Source organism: Mastigoproctus giganteus, chromosome 7 (assembly GCF_048544385.1).
Source record: "Mastigoproctus giganteus isolate SK-2022 chromosome 7, ASM4854438v1, whole genome shotgun sequence".
Lineage (NCBI taxonomy): Eukaryota > Metazoa > Arthropoda > Arachnida > Uropygi > Thelyphonidae > Mastigoproctus > Mastigoproctus giganteus.
The window spans coordinates 213,933,892-213,957,213 of record NC_143581.1 but is presented as its reverse complement, the minus strand read 5'-3'; the positions used below and the strand labels follow the sequence as shown (position 1 = coordinate 213,957,213).

Genomic DNA, 23,322 nt, shown 5'->3' with positions numbered 1-23,322 from the left:
CTGTAGAAAAGGCGTGCAGCAGAAATATTACGTCTATGAAACAGTGAATGGAGAGACTCTGTTAGAGAGGAGTCATTAATTAACCTAATTTCCCTCTTCTAAATGGAATCTAGAAGCCTGAGAGAGGTTTTGGGAGCTCCACCCCAGATGTGGGAACAATATTCCATGGTAGGGCGGATTTGTGATTTGTACAGAGTGAAGCTGCTTGGAAGAAAAGTAACGCCAAGAGCGAAAAAGAAAACCAAGTTTTTTTTTTAGATGCAGAGGAAGCAATATTTGTAATGTGCTTGTGCCAAGAGAGATTAGAAGTCAGGGTAATCCCCAAAAGAGATATATCAACTTGCCTAGAAATCGGAGTGTCACCAAAGATAAGTATAGGAGCAGAAGAATCCTTTTTTGTGAGATATAAGACAAGACTGAGTTTTAGAAGGATTGAAATCAACTAAGTTGTCTTTGCCCCCACTGGAGAATTACCTGGAGATTGGCATTTAAGGAAATGGTAGCAGATATTCGAGACGTTGAAGTTGATCGAGCAGGGCAAGGTTTCTCAAAATGGAAAGTATAATGCAATGTGCTCTCATTGGCAAAACTATGGATAGGATTTCCAGTCAATGGAAGAAGGTCATTAATATACAAGAGGAAAAGGGTGGGGGGAAAGGACTGAACCGTTGTGGACACCAGCATTAGTGGAGAATTTAGAAGACAGAGCCATCTACCATCACACTCATGGAGCGATCAGAGAGAAAACTGGATAACCAATTACAAAAAACAGTTGGCAAACCATAAGATAGAAGCTAGACATAATGGTAATAATAATAAGCAAGTTAAAAATACCACAAAACATTAACTGGACACTACCATTAACAGACTTGGGTAATCTCGAAATTTTATATAAAAATAAAATCCATTCTTCAGTTTTTATTTGTTGAAAATAGATTGACTTTGTTATTCAAGTTTGGTGCACTGTTGAAATCGACACTGCTCGCTTCGCAGTTCCTTTGACTTATCACCTCTAAAAAATTCATATTATCAACCTGCCAACTAGTTATTGACTCGACCACTGGAGCCAATATGTTAAACTTCAAAGTTGAAAACGATTTCGTGTTTTCATTCGTTTATCATTGAAATAATTATTCGAAATAGAGGATGAGTGTGCGGGATCTCTTAATAAAAATGTACTCAGTGCGTTGCATTGTTCTTCACAAAATTTCATATAACTCCATTGACTGTATATTTAGATTTAAAAAGCTGAGGTTGCTGCAGTTCCACGGTCCCTGCCAACTAGCCACCCCTGCATGTAACCAAAGTAAGCGTGAATTTGATAGTCACATCTAACGTTTATTTCACGAAAGTGAATAAACATCAAACATAAGTTTCCCCCACAGGTCCGTTAGCAACTGGTCCCCACCCCCATTTGCTAATTGGTCAAATTATTAGCATGAGTTCGGGCATATGATACAAGAAAGCAAGCTTATAGAGCATCAGCTAAAAAGAAAGAAAGAAAAAAAAACACCCTTCCCATTTCACCCATCCAGTCACTCCAAATGTTTGTCTAGTTTATCCTTAAAATTTATTTATCAACTTCCACAACAACAGATGAAAGTCTGTTCCAGCAATCAACTACCCGCTGGCTAAAGGCAAACTTCTGCACATCTATTCTGCAACTGTCTTTCCTCAATTTGAATCTATGCCCCCTCAGGTTCTTAATCTGAGCAAGTGGAAGTATCCCATCAGCATTGAGCCTGCTCAAAACATTCAAGGCCTTGTACACCTCAATCAGATCACCTTGCAAGTGCCTAGTCTCCAGATGCTGTAACTTACTAATTTAAGCCTCTCCTTGTAAGAGAACCCCTTTGTTCCCTTCACCAATATTTACTCTTCTCTTAATCATTCCATCAGCTCTACTTCCTTCCTAAAATGAGGCCTCCAGACCTGTATACAGTGCTCAAGGTGTGAAGGTGTGGTGGCCTGACCATTGCTTTATACAAGGGAATAATTACCTCCTTGTCCCTGCTAGAAAAATTCCTGTATATCATTGACATTACCCTATGACCTGATCTGGCAGCCTGTCTGCATTCCTCAGAAAACTTCATGTTGACTGCACAACTACTCCCAGGTCTTTTTCATTCTCCACTATGCTGGGTAGTTCCACACAATTGATATGTTACTTTGGGGTTACTGCTACCCACATGCAGTACTTTGCATTTGTCAATGTTAAATTTCATTTGCCATTTCTCATTGTTACATAGATCCATGGGCAAGGGACTTGTACTGAAGACTAACTCAAATTTATTTACCAACAATAATTTTTGAATTAGATATTCATTTAAAACTGCATTAATAATTTAGGTGGCATTATAACTGTGTTCTTGTTAAATTATTATCATGTATTTATAATTTTATATGTGCATGATAATAGTTTAACAAGAATACTGTACTCTATTTTTTAAATTATTGCCCCCCCCCCCCAATTGTAATTGTTGCTGTGGGGTGTTTTAATAAAACTCGTTTTAATCAAGAATTTGAATGAGATCTTTTCCCCTCTTCTGTTCGTCATCCACAAATATTGATTCTAATTACGTAAACTTTTACACCAGGATAAAATTATTTATTATTCAGCAAATGCGTTACCGGTTTACAGTACCTTTTACTCCGGGGCCGTGATCACTTGCAAACAGGATTAAAGCCCGGTAAACACAAATGTTATACCCCCAACATCTGTTATGTAAGAATTGGCTCGAAGTTACAGAAATTTGAACCGCTTTTTAACTGATTAAAACTACCCAAACCTCCACCGTATTCATTGGTATTAATTCAAAACTACACACCTTCACAACCAGAGGCGGACTGTCCATAAGGCTAACCGAGAAAACCCTGGAGGCCCGTGTGATTTTGGCCATAAACAATAGTATGAAGCCGCTACAAGTTTTTTCCGGTAAGAATTTTTGATCCAGTCCGCCTCTGTCCACAACGAAAAATGAAAGTTTGTTCCAACAATCAACCAGCCGCTGCCTTCAGCCAGCTGGTGGTTGATTAATCATAAAATATACAGGATTGAGTGAACTTGACATAGGTTTGCGTACAAGGGACGATTTCATTACATAACTGGGCCATTCTTTTTTTTTTTTTTTGACTGTTTAGACTGCTGCAAACTGGCTTTCTCTGTCACCAACGCCCAAATAAGGAAGTGAATTTGCTAGTGGCGGAACTACATGCCAACAGATCTGCCGCTACGGGAGTGGCGGGTACGAAGGGTTGGTATGCTTGTTAGAGATCACGTAGGAGACATTCGGCAGTTTGGCGAGGAGGGCACAGAATTTATAGTTAATGATAAATTGAACACTATTAGAAATTTACTTTACGAAAAGTAAATTCGAAATCATAACTCCTCGTGAATTCAATGAAGCGTTTTTCTCTTAAGAAGATGAATGAATTCGCGGATTTTAAAATGCAGCACCGTAATAAATTGCAAATTTAAAGGTTTTCCTTTCTTTCTAGTCTGAAGTACAGCAGGTCCCCGTTATTTTTTATTTTTTTTTTTTGATTTGGTAATTGTTGGCGCATCGGCTTCTGTGGCCATATTGCACCTCCCAAGGTTTTTGCAGTTCTTTGATCCAAGCGCGAAGCGGGAATCGAATCCGCGACCTTTGGGTTGCCGGGCAGGTACTTTACCCACTCGGCTAGCCCGGTCGGCTTGGTCCCCGTTATAACGCTGTTCTTATGTTATGACCCGTATCTGACTATAACGCTGTCACAGATTGCATTTTTGGCATATTTAACGAAATCATTTCATTTGATGGAGTCGATAGCTTGAAAATGAATAGCAAAACAACATTAAAACGTTTCCCACGCCGACTTGAGAAATTTTCCCACGCTCAGTGAAATTTTCTCGCACGCTAATTTAATTGCAGTACAGTGACTTGTTACGTAGTTCCGTTATCAACATTTTAAAAAATGATCAAGTATATTGCTTGTACTATTTGCGTTGTATGCATTTATCGAAGTCTAGTCATCACTCAGTACCCTATTAGACATCGTGCGAAGCGGACAGTTTACTTGAACAATTTATCATAATTAACGCAACCAACGCAGTTACATTTTCGAAGAGTTAATAATGGCCGATAAGAATGAAAAAGCAACAGTACAAAGACTATAAATGTAAGAAAAAGACTGAATTTGAAAATTAAATTAGACGTTTTGAAACGAATCGATTCCGGTCAAAGACAAGCGGACGTGTGCCATAATTTAGGACTTGCAAGTTTAACTGTAAGAACAATTATATTAAAAAAATAATAATAAATAAATAAAGAATTGATTTTAGCAGCGGGAAAGATAGCTGTTCCGCTGCAAGCAACTAGGGCTAGGCCGGCAATTAGGATTGAAATGGGAAGACTTTTAACTAATTTTATTGAAGATAATTTCCAATGCAGAATTCAGTTAAGTTAAATGTTAATAAAAAAAAAAAAAAAAAAATGTGGAACCATTTAAAACTAGTAAGGTTGAATAGATTTAAAATCCAGGGAGAATCCGCAAGTGCAGGTTAAGAGACGGAACTTTCAAAAAAGAACTTGTTAAAATTATTGAAGAGGAGTATTGTGTTATACTTCTCAATGTTTTTAACATAGATGAAGCAGGACTTTTGTGGAAACGAATGCCTAAAAGAAGTTTCATATTGAAAGAAGAAAAATACATGCCAGGTTTCAAAGCGGCGAAGGATCGGTTGACTTTATTGTTGCGTGTAACGCTGCGGGGGATTTAAAATTAATTCCCCTTTTAGTTTATTTGGAAGAGGGCCAAAGTTCAACCCGAAATCGACACATTTTTCATGATTAAATTCATCAATTAAATTAAATCAATTTAGATCAATTAAATTCATGATTTTAATTGGAATTTTAAGTTTAATTTTGATACGTAAGTTGTTACCGCATAATTATATACGTATGTAATGCAGAATATTTTATATGTACAAATATTTGAATATTAAATATTTTGACCGACATTTGTGCATCTTTTCACTACCGTTTATTATTGATTAGGAAATATCCTATGGCACCGGCCGCAACTCACAAATACATATGTTACCTTATGGGAATGCCGCGTTCGCTTAGCGCGTATTCATTTAGCGCTCTGTTTTTACAGAACGAATTATCAGCGTTAAGCGGGGGGTAACCTGTACTGTTTTTAATTGAAAGTTAAGATAAACGCTTACTTGTAGAACGAAAGAAATTGAACAGTATTGTACAAGCCCTTCACGCCCAAGAAGGCCAATGGTTAAGTGAATCTTATTAAAAGTTTAGAAAATTTGAACGATTTTTTAGTGCCTTATAGATAGGCTTTACGCCGGAATATATGGCATTCTCTACAGCTGTTTCTGTTGAGTGTTTTTATTTATTTTTATTAACTTGTAATAAAAAAATTGCTTCCTTTAAAAGGAAGCATTATTTAAAAATATCATCCTCCAGTATTTTGAAGTTACTTTCATTGTAGAGTAATGACTCCAACTGCTAATTTTCAGATAACGCGATTTGTATTTTGTATTTGTATTTTTGTATGGGCGGCTTCTAGAACAGAGTTCATTTTCGCATCGTTGTTCTGTTCAGTTTTTACAGACTCTGTCAAGGTAAAGCCTAATAAAAAAATAAAATAAAAGAATTCCATCCCGCACAGGACGGAGGGTCCTGTGCCGGTTGAACTGGGATAGGGGAAAAGGAAGCAGAGAGAGAGAAAAAGTTTTTCGTCCCGCACGGGAGGAAGTGATGGGACAGAAAATTGTCTGTGAGCTTTTGTATGTTCTGTAGTGGCCTTTTGGCTACCTGGAAGCAGTGATCACCTACACTTCTGCTTCCAGGTACTCGTCCCTAGCCGCGGGAAGGCAATGCTCCCCCTCCCATCTGCTTGCCCTCATCCCTGGGGAACGAGTTTCCCAGCGAGGAAAAGAAAACTAGAGTAAGGTGAAGAGGGGAAAGGACGAAAGAGGAGGGGACCTCCAGTCCAGGATAAAGTTTGGGGGGGATATATATATATATATATATATATAATAATAATAATAATAATAATAATAAAAAACCGCGATGGGTGAGAGGTTGCTAGCCTGGCCTGGGGAGCTCCAGGCCAGGGAAGAACAGAGAAGGGGGGGGGGGAAGAAACCTTTAAATCCCGATCGCGGAAAGGAAGGAAGCATGGATTGGGTGCCAGCAACAGGCAGATAGGGGAAAAAAATATTAAATAATATTTTTTAAAGAAGCCTTTAAATCCCGATCGCGGAAAGGAAGGAAGCATGGATTGGGTGCCAGCAACAGGCAGATAGGGGGGAAAAATATTAAATAATAATAGTTTTTTTTATCCCGCGCGGGAAAGAGTAGCAGGAGAGTGCTATTTCTACTCCGGAACCAGTCCCAGAGTGTTACGTTCTCAACAATGAAAACGTAGCCTGTAAAATCAAGCAAATTATTTATTTATGACTTATATGAATAATAATAATAATAATAATAATAAAAAACCGCGATGGGTGAGAGGTTGCTAGCCTGGCCTGGGGAGCTCCAGGCCAGGGAAGAACAGAGAATGGGGGGGGGGGGGGGGAAGAAACCTTTAAATCCCGATCGCGGAAAGGAAGGAAGCATGGATTGGGTGCCAGCAACAGGCAGATAGGGGAAAAAAATATTAAATAATATTTAAAAAATATTAAATTAATAAAATTTAATAAATAAGTTAAAGAATGTTTATTCTTCGTCATCGACTAAATGCACACTCGTTGATCACTCATTATTGGCTCGGCACAAAGACTTCTTCAAAAATGCTTCAAGAGGCGTTTGTTTCCAAGATAATTTCACGATTGCAATGCATAAGCATTTTTTAATGGCACACACAAATTGCAACTAACACAATTCGCGTGGAGTAACGAGTTTACGAAGCTTAAAAAAAAAAAAAATTCTGAAACTGTTTTTTTTTTTTTTTTTTTTTTTTTTTTTGTATGATTGAAGAGATCAGTGAGGGGGAAACATTTCACCACAATAACGTAAAAAACCACACAATTCCAGCTATCGGTATTTTCGCAAATGCAAATAACATTGCGTTTACTACCCGTTTATGTAATTGCTTGCAGTAACAGAAAAGTCCAATAAACCGGAAAGCAAATTGTTTTTATTGTTTTATGGTGGTGACCCCCAGAAATGTGCTTTAGAAAAATATCACAAAGGCGTTCAAAATTGGTTCTTATAACGGCCTTTAAGGTCACGCTCGTGACCTTAAAACTGATATTTTAGAGAGATGAATAGCTTAGTTAAACAGCGAAAATTTCAACTTCCGAGATCTTGAAACGAATTACCAAAAAACAATGTTATTTGGTTCATATTACGATATTTTAACGATACTATGGTGTCGCTGGAACTGATTAATATCGTAAAGAGGGGCACACTGTATTGTATAACTACGCACGTGGTTTGGAATAAGGTATTTATGAATGTTTAACATTCATTTTTTTGCAATTAATGTTCATATTTTCGATTTTGTTGATACTTGGGAAAAAAAAAAAAAAAAAACTCGTAAAGCGAGAACTGCCTGTATCCCGCAGACTGGTGTAGTGGTAGCGAAGGAGGAGATTTATTTACTCTGTTTCAGTGGTTTCCTAATTGTGGTAAACCAAGCCGGAATATAACACTTTGTGAACAGTGCATTCTGTCCTCTCAGTGTCGTTTATATAGTGTTATGCGTGGATGTGCTTCTGAAAAATTTCGTGTGATTTAACTAGCATTTTCGGTTCATCTCTTTAATTGGCATATTTACTTTTCGTTCCTTAACCCAGTAGTTTTCGACCTGTTTTTAATAATGGTACCCTTGAGTAATTTATTTTGTGGCACCCCTATTCAATTTTCTGCCTGTTAGATCCGATTCTCTCTCTGTGTATATGTGTACACACACACACACACACACGTGTCTCAAAAATATTGGTACAAACGTTTAGGGGAGGTAGGTAACATCTAAAGGAATGTTAATCGCATAGGAACCCATAACCGGAAACGTCATCACGGGAAAAGTAGTAGCAGAGGCACAAGACAGTAATTAGTGGCAAACATTTATTTGACATAATATTAACAATGGAGTACGAGATGGATGCATTTCATGATGTTACAACAGATGCTCGAAGGTTCCACCATGAGACGCGATGCATGCGTGACACCGACTCAGCATGGATTGGCGGACACGGTCGAACACACCTGGAGTTTCTTTGACAGTAGCAGCAACGCAGACGAGTCTCGCCACGAGATCCATTTCCGTCTCCACAGGCGATTCATACACGAAAGATTTGAGGGCCCTCCCCACAGAAAGAAATCAAGGCTCGATAAATCAGGTGAGCGTGGGGCCAAGCAACGGGTTCACTATAGCCAATCCATCGACGCCCAAAACGCCTGTTCAAATGGTCACGAACACACCTTCCATAATGGGCAGGCGCCCCGTCAAGTTGAAACCAAATGTTGCGTCTCACATTTGCTAGAACATCGTCAAGTAACCCTGGTAGAACTTGTTCAAGAAAGATCCGATATTTAGGGAGTTCATGCGGGATGGTAACAGGTATAGGCCGACTAAGCAGTCACCGACCATACCTGCCCACACATTTATTGCGAAGCGATGTTGTGCCGCATGGGGGCGCACACCGTGTGGGTTGTCATGAGCCCACACATGGGCATTGTACTGATTGAATAAGCCTTCCCGAGTGAAATAAGCCTCATCGTGAACAAAACATTGAAATTTTCCCTCTCGCGAACTGATGAACAGCGCCGTCTACCGACTTACGGTGACGTTTCCGGTTATGAGTTCCTATGCGATTCACAATCCTTTAGATGTTATCTATCTCCCCTAAACGTTTGTACCAATATTTTTGAGACACCCTGTATATATATGGTTTACGGAAAAGTGGCCCCTGGCACATTTCGACCCCAGGAAATTTAACTGTAAAGTCCAGCATAAACAATCCATGTAATGGTTTCCTTGCTGCCAGAGGTATGGTGTTTGAAGACAAAAGTCTTGAGCGCTCATTGTTGAGACCGCACGGTCTGAACACTACGGTTCTGACAGTGGGGAAGATGTCCCACCTGTTTTGCAAAATTGATATCGCCATCCTCAAGAATTATTAGCGAGTTGGAAAAGAAGCTTCCTATATCTAAAATAAAAGTAATCCCTGTTGATTTATAATATAACAGAATATAGGAATTATCGAGCACTTAATAGCTCTCAATTATCAAATCTATTAAACAGTTTTTAATGTATGATTCTCAGGACGAACTGCTCCCGGGTCGCATGCTTATTTTTTCCACTAGTAACAATCTTCAGTTATTGGCGCGTAGCCAGGAGTGGTTTTCTGATGGAACAAGAAGTATGCTGCAATTTCTGCTAGAATCAAAAGAATAGTCCAAGATTTTCAAAATCGTAATGTGATTTACCTTAGTGGCATTGCATACAACTTCGAGTTATTAAACAATAATAATGTGCGTTTATTCTATGATTGATTACCTTTACTTTTGATTGATTCATTCTATTAAAACAAAATAAATTAGAATTAATAAAAAAAAAAAAATAGGTGTATTATTTACATTTCTATAGCCTATTCATTAAATACTGGGGGCGAAATGCGGGGGACAACTTTTCCGGATCCCGTATATATATATATATATATATATATAATTTTATTCTTTATACAGAGGTACTAAATAAACATCAGTTATAGATCACCACAAAATTAAAAATATACCGTACAATGGGGGGTATTTAAACATTTGGTTTAACTTTTTAATGAGATATTTGTGCCTGGTGTGATCTGCAGATCCTTTTGATATTATGTGGAATATTGGAGAGACTAATTTCTTGTTCAATTGTTTGTAGTCTAACCTTAACTACCTTGTTAGTTTTTATAGTGGCAAGCACAAAAAAATCCTAACTCATATGGGTAAGATAAGGATGTACCATTTTATAATATAATAAATATATAAATTTAGTGCTCGCGGTAGCCGAGTGGTCAGGCACACACGGGTGCGTAAGTACACGTGCCTTGAGTGACCGGGGTTCAAGCCCGTGACTGCTGAATACGGTGCTGTTTCTTGTATTCTATCTATCTTATATAGAATATCTATTTTATACTCCGGGTTGACCGTTTGGTCAACCCGGAGTATAAACAGAAAATTTTTAGGCCGCCATAGCCTAGTGGGCAGGCGCGCGGGTGCATAAGTACACGTGCCTTGAGTAACCGGGGTTCAAGCCCGTGACTGCTGAATACGGTGCTGTTTCTTGTATTCTGTGTATCTTGTAAACTCCTCTGACCGTTCGGTCATCCGGGAGTATAAACAGAAAATTTATTTATTTATTTATAAACCAAAATTACGAGGCAACCCTGGAATTCTTATTTTCTATGGGACCTTAGTTAAATGCGGCACTTCTAGGACGTGTTACCCCTGATTGGCGAAGTGATTGCTTACAAGAGTTTATTACATTGTGTAAAAGTTCTTAAATAGATCTAGAGGTTAAATCTTAAACATTAACAGTTCATTACTTATGAAAATTAGCAACAATTTACGGATGAATTAGTCATAATTTCATTTAGATATTTTAATTTTGTTACCAATGTTATTTCATTTCGCAAAAGTAGTATTTTCATTAATTTAAAGAGTATTTTTGACGGCGAGTTTTGTTGTTATATCTGACTTAATGCATATTATGATCGTGGCACTTAAATTCACTTTTTTAACAACAATTCAGCTTTTGACTAATAATACACATTAACTGTGTGTTATAGTAAACAAGCTAGAAAATTAAATGAACAGTTTCGTTTAATTATATAGTTCGGTAAAATCTTGAAATTGCCCATATTTTAAGGTGTAGATAAATTATATGGTGACAGTTCATTAAATACACGTGATGTGGTAATACTTCAATAAATACATTTTGAAATACTTTCATATGGTATAACAGTGTACTTTGTCTTCATTTAATCCGTACGTATGAGCAACCAATTATCGTCCCCTTTCCACGCAGTTTAATTTGAATGTTAATTTTAAGTAGAGTCCATCTGTCGGAAATTGAATTGAATTTTTAAGTCCTTCACGCATAGTTCAGCTGTACTTTAGCTTTGCACATACTGTATTCGTCACTTGTGCTTTTTCAAGAAAAGGGATTTGGTAACTAGCGGAACACCAAACTACTGTGAGAAACCATTGTTAAAAAAAGGTGTTACATTGAGCAAGACCTGAGAAAAAAAAATCATGGCGTGATATATGAGGTAATGCTAAACATTTAATACCCCACAGATGAGTTGTGTTACTTTATAAGACGCGTATTATTGATTTTATATTATTATGTACGCACAATAAAAGTTTCGTACTCCCGGATATCTCTTTGTCACAGAACATATAGGAGAACAGGAAGCTACTGTGGGAAACTTGATTGTTTCTTGCCATGAATCAATCCCTGCGGCGTTCTCCCACACTAGGAGGTCGGGACCGTTTTTTTTTTTTTTTTTATTGCCGTTGTCAGTTGAATGATACGAGGATTCCCTTTCGACGAGGTTTGTTTTAGGGCCCTTAGGTAATCACTGTCAGTTTTAGTACGACGAATTTGGAATATCGGCAGCATTTGAATGCCTCCCTTTTCAATTGTACTTAACAATTACGTAAATCTGCGTGTGAAGTGCAATAAAAGTATATAGTCTTTCAGTTTCTGATGGTGAGTGTTGTACAGTACATGATTATTTCTAGCTACGGTGGAAGACCAGTTCTGTTGAAGTTTGTCTGCTAAGTTATTGAGGCTCTCTCAGAAATGATGGTAAACGGCTTTGCTCTGTTTTTTTCACACGTGCAATATTTTAGTTTCGGAAAGCGGATTTCTTGTGTGCGATAATGTTTCTGTGTACAATTATGGAATGTGAGGAGTTCCTAAAATGGGCTGGCTTAAAAAAAAAATAATAAATAAATCCGCTTAAACGTTAACTTATATCTGGAATTACTGTTTTTTTTTTTTTTTTTTTTAATTTTATATTTGTATTATACTAGTCTGTTTATGGGAAATTCCTGACATTGCTAGCAGAGGGTCTACAACCAGTGAATTTGATGCATAGGGAATGATTACTTTGTTGATTACACTTCTGCTATAGAAGTCGATAGTTTTGCGTCTTAAGTACACAATAATAACACCGCTATTTTTTTCAAATTTAGTTTCGATCTGTCACTTTAAAATCTCGTAAAAATCCTGACACATTTGTTTCCGAAAGTGTCATTTATATAATATTTTTTCCTAGATATCAGTTTTAAGTGACAGCAGGAATTTAAAAGTTACATCTCAGATTGGCTGATTTATCATTACAGCACTTCATTGTTTCCTATATATTTCGAACGAGGCATTTCTGTCAAGCTATCGTACGTCGCACTGCTTCATTTTTCGTATGAATATTCGACTTAATTCTGTTATCTTATATCCTAGCAGAAAGTTTTGTCCTAAAATATGTCATTTGACTGGTGTGCACATTTTGTATTTTTGTTATCACAGATTTAATTTATTGCATAATTAATGAAGATATTACAGAACAATTTCTGCTTCTGTTGACCCCCACCACCTGCTATCTTTTACCTTGTTCCTTCACAGTTTTTGTTAGTTAAAGATTGAGAAAAAGAACAGTCCGTAAATTTAGTTCATGTAGAATATATTAATTCTAAAATGAAATAGAAATGCCTCTTCTGTTCTGTGCTCATTGCGTATGGTGTTTCCACTTCACCGAATCACTGATTTCTCTCTCCGATACAGTTTATATATACAACACAAGAAGAGAGAGAGAAAAAAAAAAGAGTAATTGTTGGAACTGATATTTTTACGAAATAATTGCCTAAAGTGCAAAACAATTTATCTCTATCTACGTTGACCTAGTATATAGCAGCTGCAAAATTGCGTTTAGCGCTACCAGATGCCGAGAATTGGGAGGTCAGCTGGCCTCGTTTAGAACGGTTAACGGTGAGCTGAACGTCGATAGTTTTGCAATAACAGTCAGACGAAATCACGTTTGTGTACTTCTTATAGTATTAGTGAATGCCCTATTTGTGCAGTTCATGGCTATATACTCAACCATTATAATTTTTCTTTGTATTTAATAAACGAAGTTAGTGAAATAAAATAATATTGAGCTATTTGCTTTCATATATATATAATATTGAGCTATTTGCTTTCATATATAAATATCATACAATGATTATAAGCGTGCTATATAACATGCAGATTTATGTTGAGTTAGGCACTTTCATGTCTTCAAGAAGAGTCGCCATAATATATATTTCATTAGAAAATTTATATATATAATTCACTACAAGAAACTTGTTGCCTTTTAGCTGTATCAGAAAGTGCAGACAGTTCAGCAAAGCCCCAGCTCCCTCCGGGAGTGAGTGAGAAAGACTATAATATATTTAAAAGAACTCAAGAAATTGCTTTAAAGGTAATATTTTATTAATTTTTACTTTCAATTTTTTTTTTTTTTTTTTAATTGTATATGTGCTTACTGAAATTTCATTGTGAAGTGTTGAATATTTTCTGTGCTGGGTTGGGTTATTCAGCACATACATAACCATTAAGTAATATTTGAAAAATGTTTTGTATATAATATAACTCTGAATATTAGGAATTTGCAATGTGTAAATTTATTTTTAAGATATATTTATCATAAAAAATAAATCTCTCAGTGAAGGTAGAAAATTCTCTAAAGCAGTAGTTTTCTCAAATTTTAATGACATGAGGAAAACCCCTTTTCAATTTCAGTTGTGTTTTTTTTTTTTTTTTTTTTTGGAACCCCCAAAACTCAGTTAAAATTGTATAACTTTTTTTTTTTTTTTTTTTTTTTTTTTTTTTTTTCAGTTTTTAAATATAAGAATTTTTGGACATTATAACTTAACCCAGAGTATCTCTATGGACCCTCAAGGATCCATGAACTTTGCAGCATTGAAAAACAATGTTATAAAGCAAGCCAAAGTACTCCCCTCCCAGTAATTGCAGTTCTTAGCTATGTAGCATTAATAGCATTAATGAAATTTAAAAAAAAAAAAAAAAAAAAAAATTGCACCCTTTCTTTTATATTTTATTTATTATTCACTGCCCAAAACATGCTGATTTTCACAGCATGTTTTGGGGTTCTTATGCTGCAACATCAGTAGTGGCATGGTAATTTATGATACTTCTTCCTACTTTGGTTTCTCTTAATAATTATATATATGGGACCTAGAGCATAGATAAATAATACTCTTCATAATGTGTAAATTTGTACATTATAGGCAATGGGGCATAGTTCTCTGCCACCAGAGCCCCAGGGTAGGTGCCCTGCAGCTATTGAATTTGGAAAGTTTGAGATACAGACATGGTATTCATCACCTTATCCACAGGAATATGCAAGGTATGTATTTGTGTACAGATAAAAAACTTTGTTTTAGTAAGTATCAGAGTAAAATTATATTATTTTATTATAGTTACATTATTTACAATAATTTTATTAATGCAAATAACGTTACTTGCATGAAATTTAAGTTTGTCTTTGTCCTCAAACCAGTCCTGTATGACATAGGAAATTGTTTGGATGCTGACAAAGCCTTGTGTCCACAGTAGAGGTCTGCACAGCTTGGGCTGGGTAATAAGGAGGATGTTCGGGCTCGGGTTGGGTACAAAATATTTATTGAAATGGTTATTTCAAATATTTTGGACTATTTCTTACATATATAAGTATTAAATTCTTACAAAGTTTTTTTTTTTTTTTTAGATAAAATGTGTTAGTTGTCTGCAATAAGGTGCACTTTGTCAGCATCTCCTAAATTCACAGAAATTTGTACCCATTTCATGGAAATGATCCAGTCTGTATTTTTGCTCAGTAAAAGTAGCCTTAACATTTTAAGCAGGTATTAAGTTGAAATTTACATTACACAAAGAGTATGATATCCCTCGGCAATTGGTCCCTTTTTAGTTGTATGTGTACGGTATTTCTTAAGTGTGATACCGTTAATCCCTAGATCCGAGATTTTGGGTTGACCTGCTTTCAATTCTAAGAACATTCACTTGTAACACTTTTTCTAACTGCTTCTTTGCTATATCCAATACTGACTAATAATTCAGAAATACAGATACGATGGATACTTAAATATTATTCTTACAGCAAATTTTCAGTGACAGACGTGAGTCAGTTCTAATTTTTTAATTTAAGTAGAGGTGGATATCTATTTGTTTTGGAATTATATTAAATATAAATATGGTAAATCGAAAATTTATTATTTTCTTTTTTATGTAATTATTTTGGATAATTATTATTGTTATATAATTACACTAGCCAACATGATTTTCACCTGCAAGAACTTAAATGTTGTTTTTAACCAATTTTTATGCATAGATTTCGAAAATCACCGTGATAGTTTCACATCGCATCACAGTTATTAAATATAGAGGGAGTTGCATTTTACCAAAATGTGCCAATTTCACATAATCTAGCAAGTAATGTATGACATACTGATTTATTTTAACAGATATAAGCTAATTCTCTTAATTTTAGAAATCGATTCGGCCCTGGTTTCCTTGTGATAAACATAATCAGACTTCTACCTATGGTTCTTAGGTTCAAATTCTGATCCAACAATTTACAATTTGAATTCAGGTAGCAAGTTACATTTAATCAAACAAGATGAGTTGAATTATTTGTTTTGAGACTTAAATTTGCCGAAGGATCAACTGTTAGGTTCTAGGTTACGGTAGTGGAATGTACTCGCAGAAACAAAGATTTCAGTGTTTAGAAAAAGATATGAAAAGTTTTTTCGAAATATTTTGCTATGGAAGATAGTATGTGTTTTTGCAGACATTATTGGACTTCATAAGTCAGAGAGAGTTATGCTACGTACGTAGTTCACATTTATGGGTAAACTATGGTGTATCTACACCGATATATAGTTAATTACCTAAACCCATAAGAAATTATGCCTTGTGCATTTCGTATTCTAATACATTATTACCAATACCATTTGGCACATCTCATATTTTGGAAATAACTTCAACTGTGATGGCATGTTGCATTACCAGGGTACCTGCCCACACACCGATGGCGAAACCCATTAGCTTCGAAACAATTATCTGGGTGGTGGTATCCAATGAAAATAAATAACAGTAGTCTTTTTCTACTAGAGAAGCATTATTTATTTGGAGTAGTACAATACCAGCTATCTTGTTGTGAAGGCACCCACAATATGAGATACTATTAAAACGATGGCTTTACACTACATACGCAGTTTAAATTTATGTGTAAACTATGGTGTATCTACACCGATATTATAGTTAATTACCTAAACCCACAAGAAATTATGCCATATGCATTTCGTCTTCTAATACAAAATGTAATGTAAATTATATTCTAGGACAGTGTAATGGTAAAATATATTCCTTTAGTGCAATCAAACAAGGTTTTTCTTCCACCCCTGCACATCAAATTTGGATTGATGAAAAATTTTGTGAAGGGACTAAATAAAGAAGGTAATGGATTTGCATACTTGAAGTGTTTCCTAATTTAATATATGCCAAACTTAAGGAAGGAATTTTTGTAGGATCCCAAATTAGGAAACTCCTGAAAGATGATTTGTTTGAAACCCAGTTAAAGGAGGTTGAATTGGCAGCTTGGTGATCATTTAAGGTGGTAGTATTTAGTTTTTTGGGTAATAGGAAAGAAGAAAACTATGGAATGTTGGTGTCTAATTTACTCGAGTGCTGCAAAAACATGGGCTGTGGAATGTTGTTGAAAATTCATTTTCTTCATTCCCATCTCGAATTTCCCCCTCAAAAATCTGGGAGATGTGAGTGATGAACAAGAGGAGTGGTTTCATCAAGATATTTCCACGATGGAAAAGTGGTACCATGGTTGCTGGGATCTCTAGTTCACTGTAAGATATCACAGAATTGTGAAAAAATATCCATGTACAGTATATTCCTGATTTAAGGTTTCTCACTCTGTGAGTTCCTGTATTTTACGTTTATATTTTGTAGTCCAGGCTAAAGCCCCAAAAATAACGTACTTACTAACCGGATTTACATTAGACTCCATATTTTTACCTCGTTTTGACCACCTTTTTCACAAAATAGTGAAATTAAAGCTTGATCATTAAATTCAGAATTATTGCTTATTTTCATTAATGAATTGGCTGTCAGGTGCACTGTTGCATAAACTATATGGAATGCTTTGCCTTGTTTTCTGTTACTTGTGGCTGCTACTGGTATTTATCACATTGTGTGTTTGGCACAAAGCTAATTAACATCATCTTCAATAAGATTCCAAAGAAATGATATGTAAAATTTTATGTAACAGTTACTGGAGTAGAAAGGGTACTAAAAGATAAGATTGAGCACTTCGTGGTAATAATCTGTCCTTGTTATCTGATTAGTTTGTGTGCTGAAAAGGGGGCTGCATAGCTTCCTGTGAAAGTGAATTGATATTTGAATTTTATACTACATAGAAGTGCTAAAAGAGAAGATAATACATTTAAACCATTGAAGCCCATTGGCTCTGTATTTGGGTAAATAGACTGGTTGAACAGTGGCAACCTCTAACAATTTTTTTTTAAGGAGGTGAGAAAGCACTTTTCAACAGATGTAGAGTATCGCTGTGTTTCCCTCGAAAATTTAAAATATCCCGTGGCGCAGAGTTTGGGAACCGCTGTTTTATGCAACAAATTTTTTAATTCCGTAATTATTTTCATTATCTTTTACATGGCACACAGTTCAAAAGTTATTTAAAAGGTATTTTTTAAATTCTTTATGGACGTTCCTGAAGGTCAGGGACCAATTATAATTTTTCCTATTGATTATTATATTCGATTAGCGCATTTCCATTTTGTGCGATGCACTCGCAGGGCGAATTAATCACGTTAATTGGGGTCAGCCTGTATACCTTCAAATATTTTTATTGAAATTATGATAATTTGGGAATGATCTTTACTCCCTCTCCCCTTTTTAGAGCTACATTAGCTTAATATTCTTAATGTTTAGTTCTTAATAGTTATTTGTATTTATTTATTATTGTTTTTTTACAATATAGGTTACCAAAGTTGTTTCTTTATTTTTTATTGATTTTTTTAATATTTTTTTGAAATTATGTATAAAATGAAATTATGTATAAAAATCTCTAAATATTTTTATTGAAATTATGATAATTTGGGAAGGATGTTTTCTCCCTCCCCCCTTTTTAGAGCTACATTAGTTTAATATTCTTAATGTTTAGTTCTTAATAGTTATTTGTATTTATTTATTATTATTTTTTTACAATATAGGTTACCAAAGTTGTTTCTTTGTGAATTTTGTTTGAAGTATATGAAGAGCAAAAACATACTGCTGCGGCATATGGTAAGTATACTGCTATTTGGGAAGGTCTGTTTGAATCCTTTCACTGATGTAGAAATGAAATTCCTTTAGTTGAATAAGGATTGTTTCATTCATCTGCCCCTACCCTGTCACCAAGCTAGTATTTAACCAACTGTAGATATTCGTTGGTTAGGTATTAACCAGTGCACACTGTTGCACTTGATCATATACGATGGCTGTGTAGTTAATACACTTGGTCGTCGACTTACGACCGGCCACACTTACGACCACAAAAAATTTGATTTTGTAAATTTCATTTGTATTAATTTTTACATTAATTTTAGATTGTATTTTTGTGTTTACAGTACATTATGTACAGTATTATTTTTCAAATTATGACAATACTGTATATGTAATTATAGATCGTAGTTTTGTATTTTTTATAAACAGTATGAATAATAAACCAATTAAAATGTACAGAGCGTTTGAATTTAACCTCCTAGAGAGAGATAGCCTAGGCGTAGAAACGAAGTAAAAGATAAAAGCATTACTGTATTTAAAATGAAAAATAAAAGATGATAAAAATTTAAAAGATTATAAAAATAAATTATAAAGATGATAAAAAGATTAGAAAGGTTAAAAAATACTGTTAATAAATATATGGCCGACATACGACCAGATCGACTTACGACCTGTCAGTCAGAACAGAAGTCGGTCGTAAGTCGACCAACTGTATATTGTTTGAATCCATATAGTCATGCAAGTTAGTTTATTTTTGCATTTGTTAAACTATTTGAAAAGCTACAGAGTAGTATTCAGATAGCCCTTGTTGTTATTGATATTTTGGCAGGAACTTAACTCTTGTTTTGGTTGGTAACTTAAATTTACCTTCTCTAGTGATTACAACTTTGTAAACAGTTTCATTTCTCTAATATTGTGGTAATTTAAATTCTGTTACACATTGTAAATTTTATAATCTTTCAAAAGTTCCGATTTTACCTTATATTTGCTACAAGATCCACTTACAATATAGTCCAAGGATATCATGACCAGGCAGAAATGCCTGTAGGCATTTCCAGTGTGAGTCACGACTTTATTTGTATTTTAAGGTTGGTCTAGTGGATAAATGTAGCTCAACTGCTGGTTCTTTTCTTTGTACCCAATATAAGGAGTGTACCAATCTCACATTAGAACTTGGTGTGTTATGATAAGTATTTGAGTCACTGAAATGAATGCTTGCCCTAGAAACAAATGTAACTGGGAGCTTATTGGGGACTCGAGTATCTCATGACCCGTCAAGTGATGCACCTCTGACTCAGGTCCCTGATAAGAATATTCAGTTGTGTACTGCTCTGGTTGGAAGTGATCTAGTTTTATTGTGAGACTATTAGGGAAATGGGTACTATTTTTTGTCTTAAAGATGGGTGAACCAGAATCTACAGGTTCTGGTTCACCTATCTTTATTACAAAAAAGGGGTGTTGCTGGGAGCAAAAATTGATGATGTTACTAATGGATTGTCGGATTTTAAGGGGGTAAAGAGAGCATTATCGCTGAAAAAAATTCTGCGAGTTACATCTGTATGTGTTTGCGGTCTTGCCCAAACATGATAGGAGGGATTACATGCTGAAAGTCTTGTGGATTAACTCAAAACTTGAGGGAATCTGTAAGATGCTGGGGGGGATTTTATTCTCATGGCCCACACTTGGAGAAGGAATCTATTTTGTAGAGATGGTTCATTTGAACAAGGGTCATGCAAGGATTTTTGCCAGTGTCATTGAGGATGCCTTAAGGGTTCAGGGGAACTGCTACTTAGGGGGAGGGTGGGTAATATAGATCAGCATTAATTTGATGATATGGGTCAAAGTGTAATGCTTGCACTCACCTCAAGAATTCTTGATTGTTGCCACAACAGCCGATGTTCTGAGCAGGAGGTGAAAGATAGAAACAAGCCTAAATAAGTTCAAGTGGTGTGTTGGGGTAGTAAACTGTAGAAGAATACTTAGCATTTTTTTTTTTTTTTTGTAGTTATTGGCGCATAGGCTTCTGTGGCCATGCACCTCCCAAGGTTTTTGCAGTACTTTGATCCAAGCCCGAGGCGGGAATCGAACCCGCGACCTTTGGATTGCCAGGTAGGCACTTGACCCACCCGGCTAGCCTGGTCGGCTACTTAGCGTTAACTGTCAACATTAATGTCAGGAGTGTAGTCAATAAAATAGCTGAATTTGAACTCCTGGTTATGACATCTCATGCTGACATAATAGGGCTAACAGAAATGTGGTGCCATCCAGAAATTGGGGATGACAAGTTCTACTATGCTATGTATAATGTGTTTTGGACAGGTCGTGCTTCTTACCAAAAGCAGCCTGAGTGTGAAAAGAACTTGTGCTGAGTCCGAAGTTACATTTGCTAGCATGGAATCCGTGTGGTGCTAGTTCGTTGGAAGCAAAGGTATAATGAGAGTGGGAGTAATCTACAGACCAGAAAATTGTGAAGATATGACGAGAATCTTTACATGCAAATGGCATGGGCAAGCAAGCACAAATGTCTTTTGGGTGACTTCATTCTGCCCCAGATTGGTGGGAGTAAAACTCACCTTGGGGAAAATTTTTTCGAAATAAACTAGATTATTATTTGTACCAGCATGTCAGAGATAATACTAGGGTTTAGAATATTCTTGACCTCATCATTACTCACAAATTAGATGACATGAAAGTGAAGGAGAAATTGTCAAAGTTAAAACATAAGGGGGGGTCCCCACAGACTGGAGATGTGCAAACGTATTCCCAATTCACAAAGGGGGGGGGGTCAGAGGGTGACACGAGTAATTACAGACCAGTTAGTTTAACTTCTGTTCCGGGTAAAATAATGGAGCCACCGGTTAAAGATGCATTGCAGGATCATCTAGACAAGACTGCAGCAATAATTCAGACAGCATGGATTTGTTAAGGGTAAGTCTTGTATGACAAATTTGATTGGGTACTATGATGTGGTCACAAAGGAACTGGATGCAAAATATAATTTTGATACATATACTTGGATTTCAGGAAAGCTTTTGAGACTGTTGCGCATGGAAGACTACTGTACAAATTGGAGCAGAATGGTATAAAGGGTAAGTTGCTACAATGGATAAAAGGATGGTTGAGTGGGAGAAGACAGAGGGTGGTAATCAATGGGTGTGCCTCTTCGTGGACTAATGTTATTAGTGGAGTCCCACAGGGTTCTGTATTGGGTCCACTGTTGTTTTGTATATTTACCAATGATATCGATGAAGGTATATCAGGCTTAGTGTCGAAGTTTGCAGATGATTTGGCAGTGGTTAATAACAGTAATGGCAGTGTGCTACTGCAACAGGGTCTAGAAAATTTGGGTAGATGGGTTGAGAAGTGGCAACTGAAGTTTAACATTGCCAAATGCAATGTACTGCCTATGGGAAGAAGTAATTTCTTGTGTCACATGCCAGTACTACTACATCACAGGCTTAAAATACAACCATTTGCAGGTCGTGAACATGCAGTCGTCAGTTGGAAGTTGAAGAAAGGTGTTGCAGTAGTGAAAGCACGGATTTTAATTTCACAAGAGGTGACTTTGACAGTGTAAGGTGCTATATGGTATCTGTTAATTGGACAAATTGCAGGTGAGGGTAAATACACTTGAATTATGAAATTCCTTAAAACAAAAGTCACGGAATCCATGAATGGATATACGCCATTAAGAAAATATCAAAAGGAGCATTCCGAAATAGATGAGAGCAGAGCTGGCCAGTGAGATAGAGCAGAAAAAGAAAGCAGGGGCAGTTACAGAGCGATGAATAGTGCTGAAGCCTACAACAGCTTCAAGTTGATTTCTAATAGTGCCACAATAAAGTTAATAAAGTAAAGTTAAGATAATACCACAGAGGCCAAGGCTGTGTATGAGAAAGCACTGGCCAAGATGGCAAAGAATGGGGACAAGGAATTTTTCATGTATGTGAATACAAAGAGCAAAAAAAAAAAAAAAATGAATCGGCTTTGACCTTTGTGCACTGGGTGTGGGAAAGTCTTTGACAACCCAGCTCACGTTGCGAATGAATTGAACAGGTACTTTGTATCTGTCTTTACTGAAGAAAGAAAGACCCTTCATGCTGAGAAGAGGCTGTGCAAGTGATGCTGAGTCATATGAAATTAGTGATTTTTAAATTACCAATGGAAATCTAAAATTAGAAAAACATTCAAGTATAAAGGGAAGTAAAATTCCTTGAGTTTGATGGCTGTTATTTTATTTATTATTATTTTTTTATTTTATTTTATTTTATTTTTTTTTTTAAGGAGCCTTAGCAACTAAGGCCATATTGCTCCGGGGATATGTGGTGGTCATTCTCTGACCTTTCCGTATTTGGTGGTCACTGGCTTGAACCCTGGTCTAATCAAGAAATGTGTGCTACGCACTGCTGCTCCTGCCCCACGTGAGTACAGAGGTGCCGAGTTGATGGCATATACCTGGTAAATTTGAGGGGGATTACCAGAGAATGTGGTTAATTATGAGGGCACCTTTGGAGCCTGGGAAAATTCCTTTTAATTGGACAAGTGCCAACGTATCATCAATACTGAAAGGTGGTTCTAAGGGTGAAGTTGGTAACTACTTCACCTGTGGTTAGGCTGACTTCATTGGCGGGATAAATCTTAGAGGCAATGATTAAAAAGTACAATCCAGGGATATTTAGATAGATCGGTCTATTTTGACAGTTACTCATGAGCTGAATATAGGGAACAATTTCAACATAATTTATTTGGATTTGTAAAGCATTTCACGTTGTCCTTGTGAGGTTACTGTATAAGCTGGAACAGGTTGGGATTACCACAAAGATTCTAAAATGGGTGGCTGCAGGGCAGAAGGTTGTGATTAATGAATATTCTTCAGGTTGATGTAATGTCAGGAGTGTAGTTCCCAAGGATCAGTTCTTGAACCACTCTTTCTGATTTTCATAAAGGACATCGATGATGGGAACG

General features: G+C 36.1%; 1 protein-coding gene across 4 annotated transcripts in view; it reads left to right on the top strand.

The window, feature by feature from the left end:
* LOC150083662 (uncharacterized) overlaps positions 1-23,322 on the top strand; it is a 396,332-nt gene that overhangs the window by 272,639 nt on the left and 100,371 nt on the right. For all 4 annotated transcript variants that reach the window (XM_090378102.1, XM_090378101.1, XM_090378103.1 and 1 more), the window contains 3 exons: positions 13,359-13,462; positions 14,292-14,410; positions 18,306-18,378. In XM_090378102.1, the coding sequence (XP_090234228.1) occupies positions 13,359-13,462; positions 14,292-14,410; positions 18,306-18,378 (296 nt within the window). The remainder of the gene's footprint in view (positions 1-13,358; positions 13,463-14,291; positions 14,411-18,305; positions 18,379-23,322) is intronic.